Source organism: Triturus cristatus, chromosome 1_2, assembly GCF_964204655.1.
Source record: "Triturus cristatus chromosome 1_2, aTriCri1.1, whole genome shotgun sequence".
NCBI classification, from domain to species: Eukaryota; Metazoa; Chordata; class Amphibia; order Caudata; family Salamandridae; genus Triturus; species Triturus cristatus.
This window is the reverse complement of record NC_140580.1, coordinates 101,732,342-101,754,248: the sequence shown is the minus strand read 5'-3', so window position 1 is coordinate 101,754,248 and position 21,907 is coordinate 101,732,342. Positions and strand designations below refer to the sequence as shown.

General features: G+C 45.0%; 1 protein-coding gene and 1 pseudogene across 2 annotated transcripts in view; both read right to left on the bottom strand.

The window, feature by feature from the left end:
* The window catches only part of EIF3A (eukaryotic translation initiation factor 3 subunit A), a 735,236-nt gene extending 713,652 nt beyond the window's left edge, over positions 1-21,584 (bottom strand). Inside the window, exon 1 of one of the 2 annotated variants that reach the window (XM_085602967.1) lies at positions 21,361-21,584. In XM_085602967.1, coding sequence (XP_085459093.1) covers positions 21,361-21,409 — 49 coding nt within the window. In that variant the 5' untranslated portion in view covers positions 21,410-21,584. The remainder of the gene's footprint in view (positions 1-21,360) is intronic. The other variant, XM_085602977.1, reaches the window with a different exon arrangement.
* Positions 2,175-3,043, bottom strand: LOC146866895 (small ribosomal subunit protein uS5 pseudogene; annotated as a pseudogene).
* Positions 21,585-21,907: the final 323 nt, after the last annotated feature.

Sequence of the window (21,907 nt, the reverse complement as noted above, 5' to 3'; positions counted from 1 at the left end):
AAACCACCAAGCAAAAAAATCTGAAGTTATGGATATTGAACAAGGGACAACTCCGCAATCCATGGTTAACAGCAGCACTCTCACCTCATTTGACCTGGGCAACGATGTCGACCAGTGGAAAAGACTTGAGACATTGGTTACTGTTCTCCTGAATCCTCTATTAAGTAAACTCTCGCTAATTGAGGAGAAATTATTGCATACTGAAGGGTTAAGTAAAACATCGCCCAACCCAGGGGTTTGCTCTTGTAAATGCCTAGATTCTGATGTAGTTGCAGCCTCCCGGGACTCTAGTGCAGGCCCCCTGCCAAGGATCCACAACAAAGAGGGTTTTAATCTACGTACAGATAACTCCACTGTAGCGACATATAACGAAAATATGGTTGGAAACCCAAATCTAATACCCCTGTCACGCTCGGACATCGCAACAGGGCAGGCTGCTAATGGAGGATTGCCATTACAGGGGTCTGGTGCTATGCAGCATGGTGTAGACCCACGGCAAACCCATATTGTACGCCAGTCTCTACACCTCCGAGGCCTCTTCCCCACTTGTGCTGATCCTGGGAAATGTTCCACCTTTGAGGGAGGATAGTCTGACACCACTACCCAAATCTTGAATAAATCCCTGCATTGGTTGACTCATCAAATAACCAAAAGGGGGAAATAGGGGGTTTCATTGGCAAACCAAGTTATAATGGCTAGAAGGGTAGAGTGGTTAGGACCGGCCCAAAAAAACACTACTAATCTGTATAAAAAGTCTAATAATGTTGTATTGTGTACAACTGACCGCAACATTTGCTACTAGCACAAATTCATTCTGTGCTCCTGTCGTATACTACCCATCCAAAAAGCATTTCAAAGACGTGCCAGGGCTATATAAATCTATAGTAGAATACAAGAATCAAGGTTGGACTGAGGAGGGCGTAATCTTCTTACCAGTTAATCTCACCAAAGAAGTTTACTCCAGTGTCCTATTGTACATTGCACAAAGGATGCACTTATTTCACTTTGTTATGTTTTGGTATATGTGGTCACCTGGGCATACAAGACGCCTAGTCAGAAGTAGTATATCTCGGGGTTTAATGGCTCACCTAAGGATTTCTGGATAGGTGAAAGGCTATGTCTTTAACAAAGTATAGGGACAATGTCCTTTTTGTGACAGGGTAGCCAATGGCCGTGTGTTTCAGTGTTCTCTCTTTAGGCTGAAGTTAGTGTCTGGATTAGTTTCTCCTCTTTTCAGTCGTCCTGCCACGTCAGAGAAGGAGAAGTTTATAGGTGGCCCTCAAAACAAACAAAAAAAAAACAATCAGTATTGGTGTCCTAACCCACTCTTCGGCCTGCACCTTCACCCGGGACATGTACTATTTGAGCCAGTAAGTAACAAAAAGGGTGCGGTGATCCCCCTATAGTGTCATGCAGACACAGGCGATTAGTGTCCCGACCACCACCCTGTAGTGAGATATTGAATGAAGGGTACTTGCCTCCGGCCACGGCCCTCCTGGGTCGTGGCAGTAGGTGCCTCACTGCCCTTCTCCTCCTTGGGACGGTCAGACCTGCACACAGTGCCTCTAGGAGGTCGTGTTGGTGTTCCCTCTCCTGTGACGTCTTCTTCCGGAAGGCTGGTCCGTCCTGTCTTCGGTGTCTCTTCTCCCGCTCCTGTGTACTACGCGTCAGCATCCTCCTGTTCCTCCTCGACCACCGGGATACTCCCACTTCCCTCTTTAGATGTTCCGGTGCCTCGCCAACTAGACTGCGACCTCCTCCTCCGGGTGGCCGGTCGTGGGCGCCATCTTTGAAGTCCCGCTCTAACGAGATGCGGGATTACAGTATAGTGCAAACGGCTCCGTATCAGAAGCTGTACCAAAGCGTTTGCAGTAACATGCTTGCCAAAGCCATAGGAACCAAAACACAGAATACCAGACCTATGGGCTTTACCAATGGTGGTTATTGTTGACAATTCGTTTTTATTGGAAGCTGGACAGGGATGTGGAATTCCTGTTGCCCGATGCATAGGACATATTGTATAGGGGGTCAAGGATATCCAGTATTGATGCACATTTTATCCTTTCTGTAGCACAAAACCATTGTTTGCCAGTTCACAGCATCACTAAAATATATCGAAAGAGCATTCTGTGCAGTTGAGGTAAGATTTTTATCCATATGTACATGGTATTTAATTTATTTTTTTATTTTTTTTTTAACAGTTCCATCTACTTTATTTTCCAGCAGAACAGGTTATGTGGGGGATGCGCCGGGGACAGCTGCTGCCTGGGTGTTCTGCACAGACACTCTGGTGTGCGTCTTGGCCAAGTGATCGGTGTATTCCTGGTATGGAGACTTGGTAAAGACTGTCCTTCCAGAGATCTTGGGTCAAGTAGCTGTAGGTCTTTGTGATAACATCAACGGTGGCTTTTGCGAAGTTGCTCAGTGTGGCTGTGCAGCCACTAGCTGAGGTGTAACAGTCATCGATACCAGCCATCATCAGCAGTTTCTTGGGGACAATGCCAGTACCGCAGGGTGCAGAAATTAGACGCACAAGAACCGAATCACAGCGTCCAGTCATCTTACAAGGCATTGTATGGGGTTTGCCAATCTTATTAACCCAGTAACCTCGTTGCACAGGTACAATGGACAACTCGGCGAGAATGATAGCCCCACGAATAGCAGTAGCGACCTCCTTGGAGCAATTCACACCCAGCCCAACATGGACATTGTAGTCTCCGATGGCAACAAAAGCCTTGAACCTGGTACGCGGACTGGCTGGTCTGCTTCTGGACTGGCATGATCTTCAGAAAAGAGGCCAGGAAGAAGTTAATGATCTTAGACTCCTTGATTGGAAGCGAAAAAAGATAAATCTCCTCCAGAGACTTGATCTTCATGTCCTTGACCAGCCGACCTAGTTTAGTCACCGGCACCCACTCTTTTTCATATGCCTTCCCGGGGGCCCCGCGGCCTCGTCCGCGGTCCCTCCCTCTTTCACACCGTGGCCCCTGCCGTCAAAGCCGCCTCGGAAGCCTCCCCTGTTTTCACTGGCGTCGTCGGCCATTTGGTGATTTTTAATAAGAAACCTTTATTTATGGCTCATTAAGGTAAACTCTTTATTAATAGGGCGGAACTTGCACTACCAACAGTTGTTTCAGTATAAAAATGGGCACACAGGTTCGTAAAGCTAAACAATTCTAGGCTACCTACAGCGTTCCCAGAATCTTCTCTGATTAAATGCAAATACTCACAGAAGTCTGAAAGTAAGATCGATGAACCTTTGCTTTCAAAATAAAATGTACACGAAAGATAGCAACTACAAGAAAAACGTTTTGCCAAACTGCAATTTTAGATACCATTTCTTTGAGGCATTCTTAGTAAAATTTGTTCATACATGCTGGTATTTCCAAAACACAATAATGCAAAATTAGTGTAAAATCAGTTTCGGCAAGATATGGGGAAATAAGAAAACAAAGAGTGGCAAAGACAATCAGTCTGGCTGTGGTTGCAAGCCTTTTGGTTGTCAGTGTTTTGACCTAATTTTTGTTAAACGTTATTGTAGGAGCTGCAGGGCCCTCAACAATGCGACAAAAACACTAGTTAAAAAGCTTGGACGTTTTTCGGTTTCAAAAAGCACCTATTGCCAAAACAGTCTCTGGAACAGAAAGAAACTATTTTGTGTGCTGATGTGCTCCTTGTGAAAGAGCAGAACGCCATCAATCACAGTGAAATGCATAAACCAAACACAAGTGGATAATGAAGCATCCCGTCGCATGGAAAAGCAGACCTTTTATAAAATTCCACACCCCTACAGCATATGACTGATAAAAAAGGAAACAAAATATGCTATTACCTAAAGATGGCTGCCTTATGCTTGCACTACACATTTTAAATTAAATATTCATTAATACGGCTAGTAATATTTTTTTTAAAAAGCAAATCTTTGAAAATGTGCCATGCATATTATTATATTTGTGAAGTAAACTAGAATAAACCACAACCTGAACAATCACTAAAATCGCAGGGAGTTCGAATGTTAAGTCAGTTAAGCAGTTTATAATAAGTGTAAATAAGGAGTGCAGACAACAATAGCCAGTATGGACAGTTCGCGTAAAAGAAAATTATAATAAAACCACACACTTTAACCAGCTTGAATGAAAATAGAAGTAGTGATGTTTGGATAGAACACCTCCCTGTGAGACTCAACATGGTTACCAGATCACTTAGGACCCCCTCCCGCTCCCACCCAGATCACACACCAGAAACATCAGCATCATCACTGATAACAAGCTAAACATGTCCACCCAGCTTACTCACACTGAAGATGCTCAGGTAAAGTTTCAAATGGCTCCCAAGCAACACCAGAAAAACAGTCACCCAAGCCCTCATCACCAGCAGGTTGGACTACAAAAACTGTCTCCAGGCTGCGATCACCAGGGGACAGCAAACTATCTAGAATACAGCAGGCAGATTAATTCTCAATCTCCCAAGCAGGAACCACAATATACCACAACTGAGGGAACTCAACTGGCTCCTGATACGCAAGAGCATATACTTCAAGGTCCTCACCCACATGTTCAAAGCACTAAACACAGGCCCAGCCTACCTGAACAGACTCCTCTTATTCCAGCAACCATCCATGCACCTCCACTCAGCTGGACTCCTACTCACACACATCCCACGTACAAACAGGAACAGAACAGGAGGTTGAGCCTTCGTCATTGTTAACATGTGTCACCTAATAATGCATGGAGAACCACATGCATTACTCTGCACAGGTGTATATTCTGTTTAAGGATGAGGTAGGCCTGATGCTGCACAAAAGTACATAAACGTCGGAAAGAGGGAACATTTGGCTGGCTTCCTAATTCATGTCAGCCTCCCTTTTTACACAAGCAAAACGTAAAAAAATTAATACAGCTACATCACAAGGGAGAGTAGATTATACACATCACCCCCTTGTCCTAAAACAGCACTGAGTGACTTTAAAAACATATATATTTTACTTATTTCTGTAAACATACAATCGAATTTAGCATAGCAACATAAACATGGCTGTTATCATAATTACACAAGTGTGGTGAAGACAACATGGTCAGTCAAGGAGGCAAGACCTTCAACAATCGGCACAGCATCGTCAAAATTACAAAGTCCAATGTAGTGGCATGGATAATCAGGCAACTCAGGCGCCTTCTGAAACTCTATACTACAATAAGAATTGACAAACGGATTATGATCTAGTGGCATCAAACGTAGTTAGTTACACAGTTTCAAGCTAGGCAGGGCAACGCAGAAAAGAGGCACATCGTGTCCATCACTCAACCCCTGCATTGATCCTCCTCAGAGTCTCCTGGCTCCATGCTGGCTAGGTACTGAGTGACTAATGTAATTGACGCACATAAAAATAAAATAGGAAACCAGAGCATTCATATGCTTTAAAAATTGACAAATTCTGAAAACTTGGGTACTATATAGGCCCCTCTCTCATTCTCAATACCAACTCGTTACCTCACACAAAGGAAATTAAGATTCTCTCATTAAGTTGCTATCTCAAAAGTAAATTAGAAATAATGGGGAACCGACTGCCCAACAAATAAGTAAAAGTTTAACTATATTGTTAATATTTCGTTTGTTAACACAGTTCTATGTCACTAGGCCTTGTCTGAATTAATCATAGGAGGTTCCAGCTGTAAAAAGTAGTACTGTAGAAAAAAAATTAGGCCTGGGTGGTGAACTCCGCTCCATTCACCGAGTTTTCCGCACTCCACAGAGTTTCCAAAAACTCTGATCCGCTGAGTTTTTTTTTTTTCTTCCCCCAATCGCTCGCCAACGTCAAGCTGGCAAGCAAGAAAAATCCACTTCCTGGTGAGATTCCTCAATGCGGGCGGTCACGGATGGTCACGACCTCTTGCATTGCGAACACTTGAGCGGCAAGAAAAGAAGCAGAACCCTCTTGCACTGCGCATGGTGCCATTGCGCTGATTTTACAGCAAGGGACAAACACCCGGAGCTGAAAATCAACGCAAGCGGCATGACCAAATGTACTCACCCGCTTGCCGAACTCCGCGTAGGCCTAAAAAAACTACCCCCCTCCAATATGGTGAGAAGACATGGGTCTTAAAACATTAGAGAATCTTTAAAGTTCCCATTTTAATGAAGTACAGAGGTTTGACAACTTGATAGAAAGAGGCTAGTTTAGACGAACACGCAGACACACACACCTACATACCTCATCCCCATTTTAAGATCCCCAGTATAATGAACTGGTGTTGTCCAACATAGAATACAAATCTGTATGACCCATTAATGGCCACAGCTGCTGATTAATCATGTTAAGGCATGAAAGAAAAATATATTAGATAACATAATGAACAAGAGGGTCACGGAAAGTTATTTGTCAGGTAGAGTAATGCCTGGCGCTTGCAAGTAGGTCGTTATAGTTATGACCTAGTCTCCATTGGGAGTGTGTTTTTGTACTGCCAATAACTTTGGCGTGGTTTGTCGAATCCTCGTGACATTTTCAAAACTAATATGATGCTCACTTCACCAGCTGTCTAGAACGTTTCGTGGTGACCTGTTAAGCAGGGGGCGGAAAAAAAAAGGGGGGGGGGGTAGGGGCGGTTTCCCAAAACATGTTTTCCCCAATATAGATTTTAGACACGACAGCCCGAACCGCTGAACGGAATTACACCAAATTTTGCAGAAAAGTAGCTGTTGGTCCTGAAGTCAACCTTTTTGCACATTGGCATACATCCATTCAGTAGTTTTGGAAATATTATGGGAAATCCAAAGATATATATGCACATACATACATACGTACGTGTGTGTGTATGTGTATATATATATATATACATACATATATACACACACACACGTACACACTACATAAGGGATTACCTTGGAGTGTGGGCTTGGTTTGTTAGCACGGTCGAGCGAGCAAAAGTACTTTAGAATATATATATATATACACATATACACACACACACACACACACACACACACACATACATACATACACACACACATACATATATACACACACACACGCTGTCTCCGTGCTGAGGGGCCACCGACCCTGAAAGGGCGGCCTCGGCGCTGCAGTAACAGAGCATCCTGCTTCTGACATTCACAGCACAAAAAAATGCCAAGGCTCGACATCAGAGAAAAAGGCTCTTTTATTCTGACACAGGGCGGCAGATTAAATCATTTCCCAGACGCGTTTCAGCCGATTGGCCTTAATCATTGGAAATTGGGTTGTGATACCATGTGGTTAAAATTTAAAGGTAGACTACCTTATTGCATTGTAGTCCAAGTATTCCTTCTTTTCCCAACATGCACCAAAGGAGAAAAATCACGCCAGTTCAGAGTGCAGTGCAACATAGATGAAAAATACTTTCTTCGCTTTAATGCCTGCTTGCTGCAAACTGTTCAACATAAGCGCACTCCCACACACACACACACACACACACACACACACACACACACACACACACACACACACACACACACACACACACACACATACCGAGGATCCAACAGTCCCCGTGCTGAAATGGGACTGGCTGCCAACACTTCAACCAGGTTGATAGCCTTCTTGGGACTCGCTTAAGGGGAGGGGGTAGGGTAATACCCTGACTCTAAGCCTCAGGGTGGGGTGCTCACACAGGGCAAAAAAGTTTTGATTTTTTTTTCCAGCTGGAGACGCACAGGATTTGCGGCTTCTGCGCTCCTTCACGCTAGTCACCAGGGCTGCGTCCCGGCAGGACCGCGAGTGGCTGCGCGAGTGGTTTTAATAAAATTATATCTCTAATCCCGCGAGGCCGTGCAAGACGGAGCAGGAAGTGCCAGCTCTGTGCCCCGAGCACAAACTGCAGCTCGACTCGGGACACACCTTCCAGAAACTGCACAACACACGTACACAATGAGCTGACATCAGCGGCCGTTAAACCCTGTACAAAATGTGAAAACAGTCACTTAAGTGCGGAAACACCCCCAAAGTGGTTCCACGGCTCCGTCAGCGGGTTCACGAGGCACTGGCCTGACAGGGCCGGGACGGGCCTTGCCTTTCATCGCTCGCCCCGGTGACTGACAGCTGTCAAAGGGACATCAGGAACAACGCCCCTTCCTGGAAGGGAGGTTTGCACCAACGCCTTCCTTAACCCAGGCACCTACATGCTGAGCAGCATCGAGAGCCCTCGCATAAAGCGCCTAGAGGCAGGTCCCAAGGATGAGATGCTACACAAGCAACGCACAGACAGGCACCTGCAGAGCTGAAAATCACGGAAACGTGTAGTGTTTGCACCAGCCGTGGAAAGGAGCAGGTCCTTCCAGAGTCCATGTTATGAAAAGATGATTTGTACTTTTACTGTTTATTTACAAATAAATGACGTCATAGATAGGGAGGCATACCATACACCGATAGGGGACGTCAGACCGATGAATGAATAGACAGAGAGATAGACAGGTAGGCAGGCTAACAGGTAGGCACACGGGACAGACAGGCTACCTGACAGTCACACTTCTCTCGTCTTTAATTTGCAACTTCATTTATTTTGCAAATCGCACTTTACCCCGTCCCAGTGATTCTACCCCCTTCTGAAAATTAACCCATTAGAGTCAATCTCAGGCGGCTACCTGCACTTGCACCCGGTGGGGGACAGTGCTCTGACACCCGAACTACAAACGCACACTCACCTGTGCAAGTGTATACGAAAAGTAGGCATTTCGTTTACAGAATTCCCTGTATCTGCTTTCCGCTCTATAATGTCCCTTCTGCCCCCCCAACACACACACAAATAGCTCGTTCCCACAAATATGCAGTCAAGTTGAGTAAGTGAGGGGAGGGACGTCCCTTACCGGCCTGAGAGAGGGCCTGGTCCAGCCAGGGGCAAAGCAGCAAGCCGCACCAGAGGGCCACAGGGCCCACCCGCATCTTCATCCTTCCAGACCCGGGCTAGAACCAGTGCATGTCCGGGAAAAACCAGCCTCGAGTCCTTTGCGAAATATATATATTCTGAAGGTTCAAATGCGTTTAAATAGAAGACCCGCAAGCAGGGAGCAATGTCCACTCCCGCTGGAGTCAGGAGCTGGTTGGGACCACCGGGGTATTTAGGCTCCTCCCGTGGTCTCATAGCAGACTAAAACATGGCCGTGCCCGGGCAGGGGAGGTTTGGGGGGTCCATGCGCCCCCCTCTACTATTGAATAATGGCCAGGCCCCCGTGGATGGGGTCCCCAGGGTGGGAAGAGCCCGGGAGGAGGGCCACATAGGAGGGGCACGCACACCTACGGGGGCTATTTTTTTGGGATAAATGCCCAGAGGACGTGGTGGCGCCCGGTTGATGGGGAGGGGGTATTTCAATTAAACATAAGTCGGGGGAGGTGGTGGTCTCCAGGGCCCATGTGCCCCCCCCCCCCCCACCGCATTCATATATTCATGGAGGGGGGCCCTGTGCACAATACTAGTTGGGGGATAAAGTATCCTTGGCTGCCGAGTGTCGTTGGGGGCCAAGAACCCCTGCTGTTAAGATAAGAAGTCCCCCACAGCCGAACTGCTGAGACGTCGAAGGTCCTGCACCCTTTCTCAGCCACTCTGCAAAGGGGCCTCCTGGCGCACTACTGTTTGGGGGATGAAGTCGTTGGAGGCCAAGAACCCCTATTGCTGCCACAAATAAGTCCCCCACAGCTGAACAGCCAAGACATCGGAGGCCCGCCCTCTTTCTCAATCGCTCTGCAAAGGGCCCTCCTGGCGCACTACTGGTTGCAGCCGGGGTCATTCGGGCTTGCCTTCAGCACAAAAAAAATCCCACTCCATAGCAGAGTTTATCAGTAACTCCACGTTCTCAGCGGAATGAGGAGTTACCAAATTCTGCAAACTCAGCAAGCAGATTTTTAGGCCCAGGTCTATAAAAAAAAAACAAGCATTGGCATAGCCAATAGGTCTCGCCTTTGGGACCTTATACGCGTTTAGCCATGCAACACAACAGTTGATGTTGGTGCACCCAGGATATTTTGCTGAATAACTAAACACTTATAGAGGCCCCAAAGGCGAGACCTATTGGCTATGCCAGTGCTTGTTTGCATCTGCAATATGTATGGGATTAACTGGAGAAGGGTATAAGACCTGTGAACCAGTAAGGTTAAACGAGTGTTCTTCAAAGAAGTCATGCTCTTTTGGACCGGTTACACTTTCTGATAACTTATTAAGTTTTGGGAATTGGAAATATTTAGATGTTCAATCATTAGTCGAGATTGGGTGGCAGTGAAAAGCCAGGATTCCTTGGCTGTTTAACAAACAAACTGCTTGTGTTTACTCTGCCTGGATCACCACATGCGCTTCTCACACCTACAGAGATGAGTATTTGAAAAGGTCAGCGTGCCCACCCGGCGTGGATCAAGAGAGATGTAGCTGTACAATCAGCCATAACACCGGGCTTGTTGACTACGGGCCATGAGCATTTTGGACACAGGTGGACATTAGTTCAGGCATTTAGTGGAGGGATGCAATAGGAGGCGATTCCCAACTGGAAACAATCCACGCCCCAACACATGCACTCAGCGCCCCACACACACCAGGTTGCACATATAGTCAAGGCACAGCGCACAGACTGGCACAAAGTCTTCCAGGTCAAACTAATTTACATGTCACTTTAATATTCAGTTTTAGAAGCATCAGTTCCACTCCATTGAACAATAACATGGGCCCTAGCAAACTGGGCCGCATGCCCTTAAAACAACATAGAGCTGTACTCCTCAGAACTCTTTAGATAAAACTATATGTCACACAAGAGTACTCATGTACAGCTGTACACAGACACTCAGAATGTATAAAGGGTATAGGTAAAGGTGTTCATTGCTGGTTTTTTTGCGCAATTAAGAAATACGCATTCCTTACAACAATAGATACACCTAATCGCCAAACAACTACAAGTGTCAGATGTGCACTATTAACAAAGCCCATCAGGACCGCAACGTCATGTGCAGCATCAAAGTCCATCACTGATTAATCAAGTCACCTAAATGCCCTGTTTTACACCATTCACTGAGGCCATTAAGGAAGAGGCCTTCGCTGCCTTGAGGAGCTCGAGTGGACAATAAACGTGTGAAGTGAATAACAAAGCAGCTGCCGGACGCAAGGGGGTTGGGGGGCTGGGCAGGATTAGGCTAAGGGAGAAGGGCAAATTCAGCTCCTTGCTTCAAAGCCCTCCAATCCCGCACTCTAAATCCCTCACTCCACATGTGGCAGCTCAGCAAGGCACATTCCATTGGGGGACAGGGTGTGGCATAACCCCAGAGTTGCCCACTCTGCTGAGATTGTAATTGGGAACCACGTTCAGGTCTCGGCGTTGGCTCAACGTCCTGCGATTCTGGGCAAATCACTATCTCCTGTGGCTACAAAAATGAATTTGTCCTTGTGTAACGGGTGCTCAAATAAAGCGCTCCAATACCTTTGCCTCGAGTTCACGCTATAGAAAACTGTAAAAAAGAAAAATGTATATATGCTCACCTTGTTGCTCCGGTCAGTCGGGGGATGAATGAAGCAATTTCTGGTGACACCCTTTTAGGAACCCGAGCGAATTACGCTCCAGTGTTCCTTTTGTATTTAAAGTTTGAGTGTCGAGTCCCACACTCTGCAGATTTATAAGTTAGTTACAGCCTAGAATGGAACGATCCGACTCAGTCAGGGTCCATGCGATGCGATCCCATCGCACCGGTCTGCAGACCCCCACTGCGGTCCTGACTCACAGGTTTGAGAAACATGCACTCTCTTCTGACGTCACAAGACCTCAAACAGTTGTGGAAGAAGTTATAGCGTTCCACTATAAGCATAAAACACTTGCTTCCAAGAGCCTTTATCGCCGACATCTGTAGCCTACTGTTTACAAGGGCGTGTGTCGAATTCGCAGCCCTCACTCCAACATCCCTAGCCTCCCTCCATCCAGAGTATTCACTTTCTCTAAAGAACATCATCGCAAGCATCCACCACCCAGTATGCCCACTGTGCAGTGTACCTCTGATGGCATTCCCTCCAGGCCCTGCATACTCTCCACTGATGGCCGTTTTTCCCACCCTCAGCAGAGACTCAGGTGTTCTACATCCCTGCCCCATGCATCATATGCCATGTCCATACCCTCAGCTATGTCCTAAATACATATTAAACGTGCACACCTTCCCACTGCCCTGCATTCATAGGGTCTGACACCCCCCCAAGCGCTGACGTCACAAACTCTTGCCGCCGTGCATGCCTCTCATCCTTGTGCACTGCGGTGAAGTGGCCTTCACATGAATGATCGATACAGCTGCTTCCCACACTGTATCCACCCAGTCCAATGGAATGTGCCTGTTGAACCAGCATTTCATCGGCGCAGGCGCTGTGGAGTCCATGCCACTCCATAGAGCCGCGCTAAAAAAGTGCTTCAGTATTTGCATACGAGTTAAGATCTGCGTCCAAGCATACATACCCACCCCACCCCGCCCACGTGATCTCACCCCATCCCCACTCCCTCTAACTCGAACTGTCGGCCCCGCAGGCGCCCTCCTGCAGCACCAGAACCGGGAGCGGCATGGGCGGGCAGGCGCTTCGGCTGCGCCTCGGGGATTGTTGCTCCCGTCCTTGCCGCTGCTGGTCCCGGTTCTGGTGTTGCTGCAGAAGTTGAGTGTAAGGGGTTCACGATCAATCTCTGGCCTGGGCGGCGAGGGGGAGCTGCAGTGACGCTGCGGACCCGCGGTGACTTTACGAGCATCTTCTACAGGAAGAGCCTCAGAATCCCTCAAAACATAAACATCTTAGTTTGTGCACATTCAAAATCACGGGTTAAAGTGACATGGAGACATGCATCCATGCCAACGTAATCATGGGAGACAAATTGATTATTTACTTTAAACACATAGAACATCTGCAGTCTATAAGTCAAAGAAACAGAAGGAAAAAAGAAACAGCAAAAAAAAACAAAAAAAAAACATCATGATAATAAAAGCCCGGACTTAAAATAAACTCTTGTTTGAGGGGAAATCTGGGGCAAAGAGAACAGTCTCTGAAGTCAGGTTACATTTGTTGAAAATAGCAGGGATCGGACGGTGATCATGAAACAGCGTTAAATGAGCACAGTGACCGACGCCGGGCACAGTAGTTCACAGCTGCTTAAAGTGTTGTCACTTGCACTATGATGCACACGACGCAAAACAAGCACAGTCCGCTTTCACTTTCGTCCGTTGTGAAAGCTTTGTCTTTATGGGGCCATGTGTTTGAAACACATGGCCCTATAAAGATAAGAAAGCTTTCACGACGCACGGAAGGCAGACGAGCCAGTCCAAATGGGACGGCTCATAAACCCGAACAAAAACGTCACCAACAGCTCTTTTCACATGGCTGCCCACCGTTTAGCATAAACTGTGACGCCAGCCAATGGAAAAGAGGGGCGGGGCTTAATGCCCTTTACAGGAAATACCCGAAATCATCAAATCTCGCCAGCAAGACTGCGCATGTGCGCAGCCTACGCCAGGCGAGACCTAAAAAAATGTTTTAAATTAATAAACACAAGCATTGGCATAGCCTATAGGTCTCGCCTTTGGGACCTTAGAAGTGTTTAGCTAGAGATAATGACTTTGCCTATGTATTTACGCTGTGCTGTATAGAAGTCTGCAGCATGCTGACAGAGCCTATGGATTCTGGTCAAATTTATGTGGCAATTGTGACATATGCAGTGCTCAACCATGGACATCACAAAATCACTATTCTGACTGGTGTTACAGATACTAGTATTCCGCATAAAAGAAAACGGGGTTTTGGTTTTATATGCAACCAAGAATTTTCATTACGCACCTACATACACAGAAAATAGGGAAACCTGAGAATTAGTCATGCTGCAACAGATCAGATCCACCATCTTGCGAAACAAACTCTGCAATGGTGGTGGCTCTACCTGCTCAGTTACAGGGATAAGTTTGTGCCGTTAACACCAATAAATCAAGTTTGCCAAAGTACAGACATGACCCAAAAGAACACTCGAAACAAGGGCACCTGGATGATAGAAAAGTCTGACATACTATACGAGTGGCCATCCAACTGTTAAGAACCAAGCTAAAAATGGTTTAAAATCTGCTCATTCTTAGTTTAAATATTTGCAAAGTTCAGAGCGTGTGGAAGGGACATTATGGTAGGTTTTTCTGACAACTTTGCTATGGTATTTATTAGTGCAACCTGAGGTGCATTTTTATTTATCCACACAACAGTGTAACCGTCAAACACGTATGCAGTGTACGACTCGCGCACAGTACTCAGCCATGACTGGGTAATGTAGGAGGCGCCGTACACAACCAACGTCCCAGTTCGATTTAAGATGTGCACAGACAGAGCGGTCTGCTCACATATGACTGGCATCTACTGAAAACGCCTCCAAACTTTAAAGTACTTATTCAGATATCATCTTCCTTCTCTAAAATACAAATGACACCACCCCTGAAACACATTCTAATCAAAGTTAAGTTGAATGCAACCCAAAGACTAGTCAGTGGTTAGCATTTTACTTCTACTCAAGTAGGGCACAGCCTACAGCACATGATGAGTGCATTACGAGGGTAAAATCAACACTGAGCACACGGAGGAGATGGTTAAGGGTGGGTCTACATCAACTGAGTCCAGATCAAGCACGTGTAGGGGCACGCTGCATTAGCAAGCACATGCAAAAACAACAGTTGATGGACAGAATGCAGAACAATGTCATACATTCACCCCAGTACAGAGATCTGGGCCTAAATCCATCGTTTTTTTGCTCACCATGCCATTCCAGTTTGAACCCAGCCATATGCAAATCAGTCTTGACCCTGTGCCTCATGGGAACAGTCCAGCCCGAACTGCCAAGCCAGGTCCTCCCTGGAAAGGAAAGGTCCCAACCTCACTGTGCCACTGGATTCAAGCTATCCTGGCTGAAGAGGGGTGAAACCCCGAAACCCGTCCTAGGATGCTTGTTTCCTGTCCAGGGAGGACCTGGCTTGGCAGTTCGGGCTGGACTGATCCCATGAGGCACAGGGTCAAAACTGATTTGCAAATGGCCAGGTCTAAACTGGGGTGGCATGGTGAGCAAAAGAATGATGGATTTAACCCAGATCTCTTGACTGGGGGAGAATGTTTTGATTTGTTCTGCATTCTGTCCATCAAATGTGTGTCTTTTGCATTTGCAAGCACAGCAAAATGGGGTGGGGTGCTGCAGCACACTGGAAATCTACTAAAAGACTTGACGGACAAACTGCAAGAAATTATATAATCAGTATTAGTGCAGCATGTCTGCCATTTGTCTGGCATCGTAGTTTTCAGGAGCATGGTAATGTCTGCACGTGGTTTTTCGCTTTAACTTATGGGGTAACGAAAATCATTGTATATATATATATATATATATATATATATATATATATATATATATATATATATATATTTTTTTTTTTTTTTTTTTTTTACTCATCACTTGCGAGGGCTACAGTTACAGTTGTAGTGCTCCTGCAAGTCCCACAATGCGCCCTTTTGTTTGTTAAAAGAGTAAGACCTAACTGAACACATCACATGGGTCCACTTGGCAGCTACGACGATTGGAATTATGAACCATGATAAATTAGAATCGTAAAGGTTACACACAGGCCTGGATATAATGGTTTCGTCCATATGGAGATATTTGGTAATCCCGAGACAGAAAACTTGGATCAGGGCAGGACAATAAGGAATAAGTAGAAAAGAAAGACACTGTGCTTTGGGGCTACACGCAGTGTACAATTCTTAAAAATACACGAATACATGGGTGTACAGGGAAGATGGGGCAGGAAAAGAACGACTAGACTTGTTACTTGCCGCTATAATTTGTGGACCTTCCCCGCTCTGTGCAATGCAGTGTCTCTGGACCTGCTCCCGCTCGGCGCACATATTATTGATTTTAATGCCACCAGGTGGCGGGAGTAAAACCAGCGCAGTCGGGCACAGAAAAGCAGCAATGAAATGTGCGCACAAACGTGGGAGTTACTGCAAAAAAGAAAAACAAGGGCAAGCTCCAATACAGGGCAAACTGCAAAATACACCCCTCATTAGCAGCACATACTGAGTCATCATGCGTTCCAAAGCAATCCCAGAGTCCCCCGGGCCCAGTTGAACCATGATGACCCGGAAACACAACTGGAGAGACCGGGGCTAATCTAACCTCGGGCAACAACACTTCATTGACCACAAATGGCACCCCTGCAATACAAAATAAGAAAACTAGGTGGGCGTCGTAAGGGGTTTTTTGTGTGCTTGTCTCTCGATTAAAGTTTGGAATTTGTTCTTTTTCGGGTGCATTCTTTTATATGTACCACAGCTGTGAAACAAGTTAGTGTATTAAGCTGTTCAGGCAAGGCCAATAAAAAATTTTCCGTCTTTCCAAGAGCAACATACTCAGTACTACATATTGCCTGGTAACGAGTCAGAGAAAAGAAAAAACTATTAATACTTAATGAATGCAAGTTCACTGCATCTTTAAAAAGAGCACGCGAGTGGTGCACGCACGCGTCACAGCAAGCCATGTGTTTTGAATTAACGCACACGCGTCTGGGCACGATAATTCAAAACACATGGCACCCTCGCGGGTAACCGCAAGCATTAGGCCATGAGCGGAGCAAAGGCGGGACATGCACCCGCCTTTACCAAATTGCGTGCTGTCTTTCTTAGAAAGACGCACGCAAAGCCTAATAGCCTGTAACCAAAAACAAAACACACGCACCAGAATATGGTCAGATTTTTGAAGCCCCTAATATAAGTCTCGCCAGAGCAGCACATGCGCACGGTGTAGGAGAGACCTAAAAAAAGGTACAGGAAGGTTATAGTTAAGAAATACATTTTAAGAAACCTAGGGTTACAGAACGTTATAGTTAGGAAACAAAGTTTTACAAAAACCTTAGAAATTCACTGGAAGAAAACAAGAGGTTACAGGGACGTTAGTTAGGCTCAGAGTTCACGGATACAAAACCATAGAAATTCAGTAAGTCTAGTTCCCTGGGCTAACTATAACTTACGCCCCCACAATCCACTGCTTATGACTTCACATATTAGATCACTCATGACATGGTCAGTGACATCACTAAGGAAATCATCAACAGAACCACCCAGACACCAGACACCTCCATAGAACCTCACATACACTCCCTCCCACACTACCCCTCACAGACGCATACAGCCACTCGCATACCTATTAACCCACCCATTGCTGGGACATAATTTCTAGTTAGCACAGGTAACTATAACTGCTTAATTTCTATGGCTTTGTAGGATTGGAATCTGAGCCCAACTAGAACGTCCCTGTAACCCTTGATATTTTTAAAATATATATTATTTTATTTACTCATTTTTTTTATTTTTCAACCTTGCCAGAGCTAAGATCTGTTGTTCAAAGGAAAGAATCATGATCACAATCCTTGAATTACTCTCTAGATCCAGTGTATCAAAACATTATGACCTTGCTGTCTTGTTGTGGCTAAGCGCGAGACTACTATTGTGCACCAAGACCTTTATGCCTACAAGATAAGGGCCAATATGTTATACAGATTGGGAAACAAATGAAAAGTGACCATACTCTGGTTGGTTAGGCATATTACTGGGAAGCCAGTTCTTGTTCTAGGGTGAACACCACTTGCTAGTGTGTAGATAATGAAAAGAAAATGGGACTGTAAGCCCTGAAGGATACGACAGGTCAGTGATTCTGCCTCCATGTCAGGCGCTGTCAGGCCCTTGAAAACCTTTACGATAAGAATGCCTACTTTTCAGGTAGACTCACGAACTCCTCAAAGGAAAGCATGGAAGATTCTAGACCAACAAGAAACAGAGTCAAAAAGCATCATCTATACAAGATTTTTGTGATGTCATTGCAGATTTCCTCACTCAAGAGATTAAATACATTCAAGATTTGAATTTATTTGAATTTAAAAACATTTATTGAGCGCACTTATACCATGCGGTTTCATGGCACATGGTAGAAGATCAAATTCAAATAAAAATTAATACAGCTACATACACGTAAAATAAAATTACAGTTGAAGAAAGCAATTTTAATCCTCTGTTATATATAAAAAAAAAACAGACTTCTTGAATGTAATAACTACAGGCCAATATCAAAGCATTCTTACCCAGCCAAACTGATTCAACAGCCCTTAAATTAAACTTCAAATAGCTGTTGAATTTAACCATCTACTTTAGGCTTCTGTCAAGCTTACAGCAAGAATCTGAGCGTTCAGTGGTCTTTGACTCCGATGGTTATGGTAGCGTCGGTATGGTGGGGTTTTCAGACTTGTCTGCAGCTTTCAACAAAGTAGTACATACCATCCTCCTCAATTTAAGCAGGAATTCATGCAAGTGTGTAGGCATGGATGCTCAACACATGCACCAAAATTAGTCATCCAAGACTTATCTGCCACATGGATCCAGTCTATCACCCGAATGTTTTCATTGTATTTACATGCGCTCTGTGAAAAACCTGTACATTCAGAAAAAGTACATTTTCACAACTGCGATGATAAAACACAGCTATGGTGATTATTTTTTTTTACTTGGTACAGAAGATACACCACTCTCCATGAAAGTCTCCTCTGATTAACACATCCAACACCTCAAAGACTACCTGCACATCAACCAGATTTGGATTTCCAGTGCCTACCAGATGCTCAACCAACCAAGACAGCATTCCTGTTATGGGACAAGAACAACTGCAAACCAGGTTTAATGACAAAAACCTTGTCTGCTTTGAACCCCAACTTTCACCGAAAGCCAAGCGACTTCAATGCACCTTGGACACTAACCTCACCCATAAAGAACTCACTGCCAAAAAACAGATACTGTGTTACCAGCTCTCTTGTAGAGAAAATCAAAGTTTCTTCAGAACTGCTGCTCAAGCACTCCTACGCTCGCATCTGGATGTTGGTAATGCCCTACTCCAGGTCAAGCATGAACCTCCACTGGCTACTTGTAAGGGAATTCTACATGCCACAGCACGTCTCATTCATGGCATAATAAATATGGCCACATAGCCCCCAAAATGATGGAACGTCTCTAACAGCCTGCACCATCTTCAAAACTAGCTGCATCATTTTCAAAGCCATCACAACCAGCACTGTCCTTGATCTTGCAGACACCCTCCCCATCTCTGGTGGTTCTCGGTACACCAGCAGCCAAGACACCATCAGACCAAGAAGACTTATTTAAAAAAGAAAAAAGCAAACAAAAAAAACCACACACACAAATGCCTTTTCCTATCTATGCACTCTGTAGCTGGAACAATATACCTTTATTTTTCGGGACATGCCCATCTCCAGTTTAGGAAAGAGTTGAAACCTCAACTTTAAAAAAAAAAAAAAAAAAACACTGCATCACAAGGAATTAACCGTACAGAACCCAGATACCTCTGCTATCACACACTGATTTTATGTTCGTCTTTGACTGTACAGCACTCTGCTGTCTTTTCGCTGTGTTTGCACTTTAGAAATACCACATACATACAAAAATTCCCACCCTACTCCGCCTTAGATAAATGCATGGGTGACTGCTACAAGTAGTCAAATCCAACCAAAACAAATAGCTGGGGCCTCCCATAAATACAATCGAAGATGCAACCTCAAAATATTTGGAAAGAAGGTGGAAAATATCAGTATATTAGATGGCATATTTGCAATTGCACACCATGTATCTCGAGTTATTTAGTCCAGTTCTGATACATTAACTCCTCACTCAAACAAAAGGACTTTACAATTCAACTATGTTGTTTTTAATCAAATAGTTTTTTTTATTTTTTTTTATTAATTCCTAGATTTAAAAAACTCATTTGTTGACCTTGCCACTTAAGCCTGGACTACAGTCCAGCACATTAGTCTGATAGATGGGACTGGTAAGAAGTAACTGCACACTTTTAGTAACGATTAGGAGTGGAATAAACATTCCTGAGGAAATTAACTTAACTGGAAAACAGAAGAACTAACTGGGCATTTGGGTACTGAGGTAAAGTTGGAAGCAGTGACCTGGTCAAGGTGCAGCAAAACTATAAACGCAGGTGCTTCCAGTGAAAAGTATTGCAGCCACTATTACTAACGATGGTAACGTGGGCTGGCGACAACTGGTGCAATAAAAGGAAACTTGCATAGAGTTTAGATAGTTTATCTTCTGATATCAACAATAGCTAAAGAATGGCACAGTGGCTGCAACTTTAAACTGTTCAAGACACGGTTCTATTGAATTCGCTCCCACTTCGATTCACAACGAGAGGCACCACCCTCTCCAATTCTGCAGAAAAACCAAAGGCAGTGCTAATTATCCACCTCAAGAGCAGACCATCTACTTTACCATACATTGGAACATGCACAATATGATATTCCTCCAATTACAAGGACCACTTCTCCAGAATGCATGTTGCTAGTTATCATAGCATACCGATAAAACTACATAACTCATGTTAGAGCTCTTCCGTCTTACTCTACACCCCTGCTCTGATCTTAAATTCTTCTTCTTTAAATAGTGCAGGTCCGAATTTGGTGATGGATCTTTACATGTGTCAGGTGCAAAACTCTGGAACAATCTCCCCAAAGACGTAAAGCTGGTGAACAAATTCACCTGCGTTAAGTGTACACAAAAGCAGCATCTGCTTAAGTTACGGATGTTTTTCCAGCTGCCTTGTCCTTAAGGTCAACACGAGGCCCTTGCAAACGTCCCAACCTGGTTGCTTTATAATGTAATTACTTTACATGCTGGCTACCATTTAAACTTAATAAATATTTAATTAAAAATTTACTTTTAATTTCCAGAGCGTTACAATTATTGCAATTTTTACACTACCATTCAAACGCATCTTGTTTGTTAGGTATAGAAGGTCAGCCCCTGGCATTTGTCTGACTTTACAATAAAACAAAAAACACACACATGGGCAATCAACAGTAAAGCCAACGCATGTGAGATAACGGACTCTCGTACACCTTCATAAATGGTTAAAGCAGGTTGGGTATAATCGTGGGCCTGGTGCCCTGATCTGCTGTCATATGTGGCTTTTCGACATTGAAATCCATAAGGCCGAGCCGCAGTGGACACCGAACCAGGCTAACAACTGTTTGAAAAAGACCCAACTACTACATCACATCATCTGTCTCAACCTCGCGTTGACCGTCATACTAAACAATACTGTAGATTGAGCGATATACACTTGGTTGAGTCCACACGTAGGGTCGCGCATGCAACACAGTAGCCCACTCTTAGGCCCATGGGTGCTGGTTCCCAGCCACACAGTGTAGAACTCCTTGCACTGCTTTCAGTGTCCCTAACATGGCGTCGGACTCCGGTCCACTGTTCCAGAACTCACACGGCCTCTCTCCGCAGGAAGGGAGCACCCACTCACCGTTCGCCCGCTTTAGGGCGTTCTCAGGTCGCTGGAAGTACACAGGCATGTTGACGGTGACTACGAAGGGCTCCCCTGGTCCGGCGGAAATCAGAGGGCGCGAGGCGGCAACAGCAGCATGTCCCGGCCTGAGGAGAAAGAGAGAGGGCGGGTGAGGGGTGCTGACGCATCCACGGGGCCGAGGCGCAGACGCATTACAAGTAGGAAACAGAAGCCTCCATGAAATGGGTAATGAACACAGAGAACGGCGCTAAAATAACCATGATGGCCGTTCCCACGGTCTACGATTCAAAGCAGTTCCCAGGCATGTTATTAGAAACAAAAGTGTAACTTGTGTAAAAAAAGATTTATGACCTGCAATGCAAATCATATAAAATAGAATTCATATGCTATTTCATTTTAACTTAGTTGTTATATACATTTCATTTTTACATCCTGTTCTTTTTACGTGCGCTATTTTTTAGGCTCACAAATGATCATTATATAGGTTGAAAGTTAACCTATTCCATTATTATCTACCCTGCCCGGGGGTGACAGTTAAGGACTC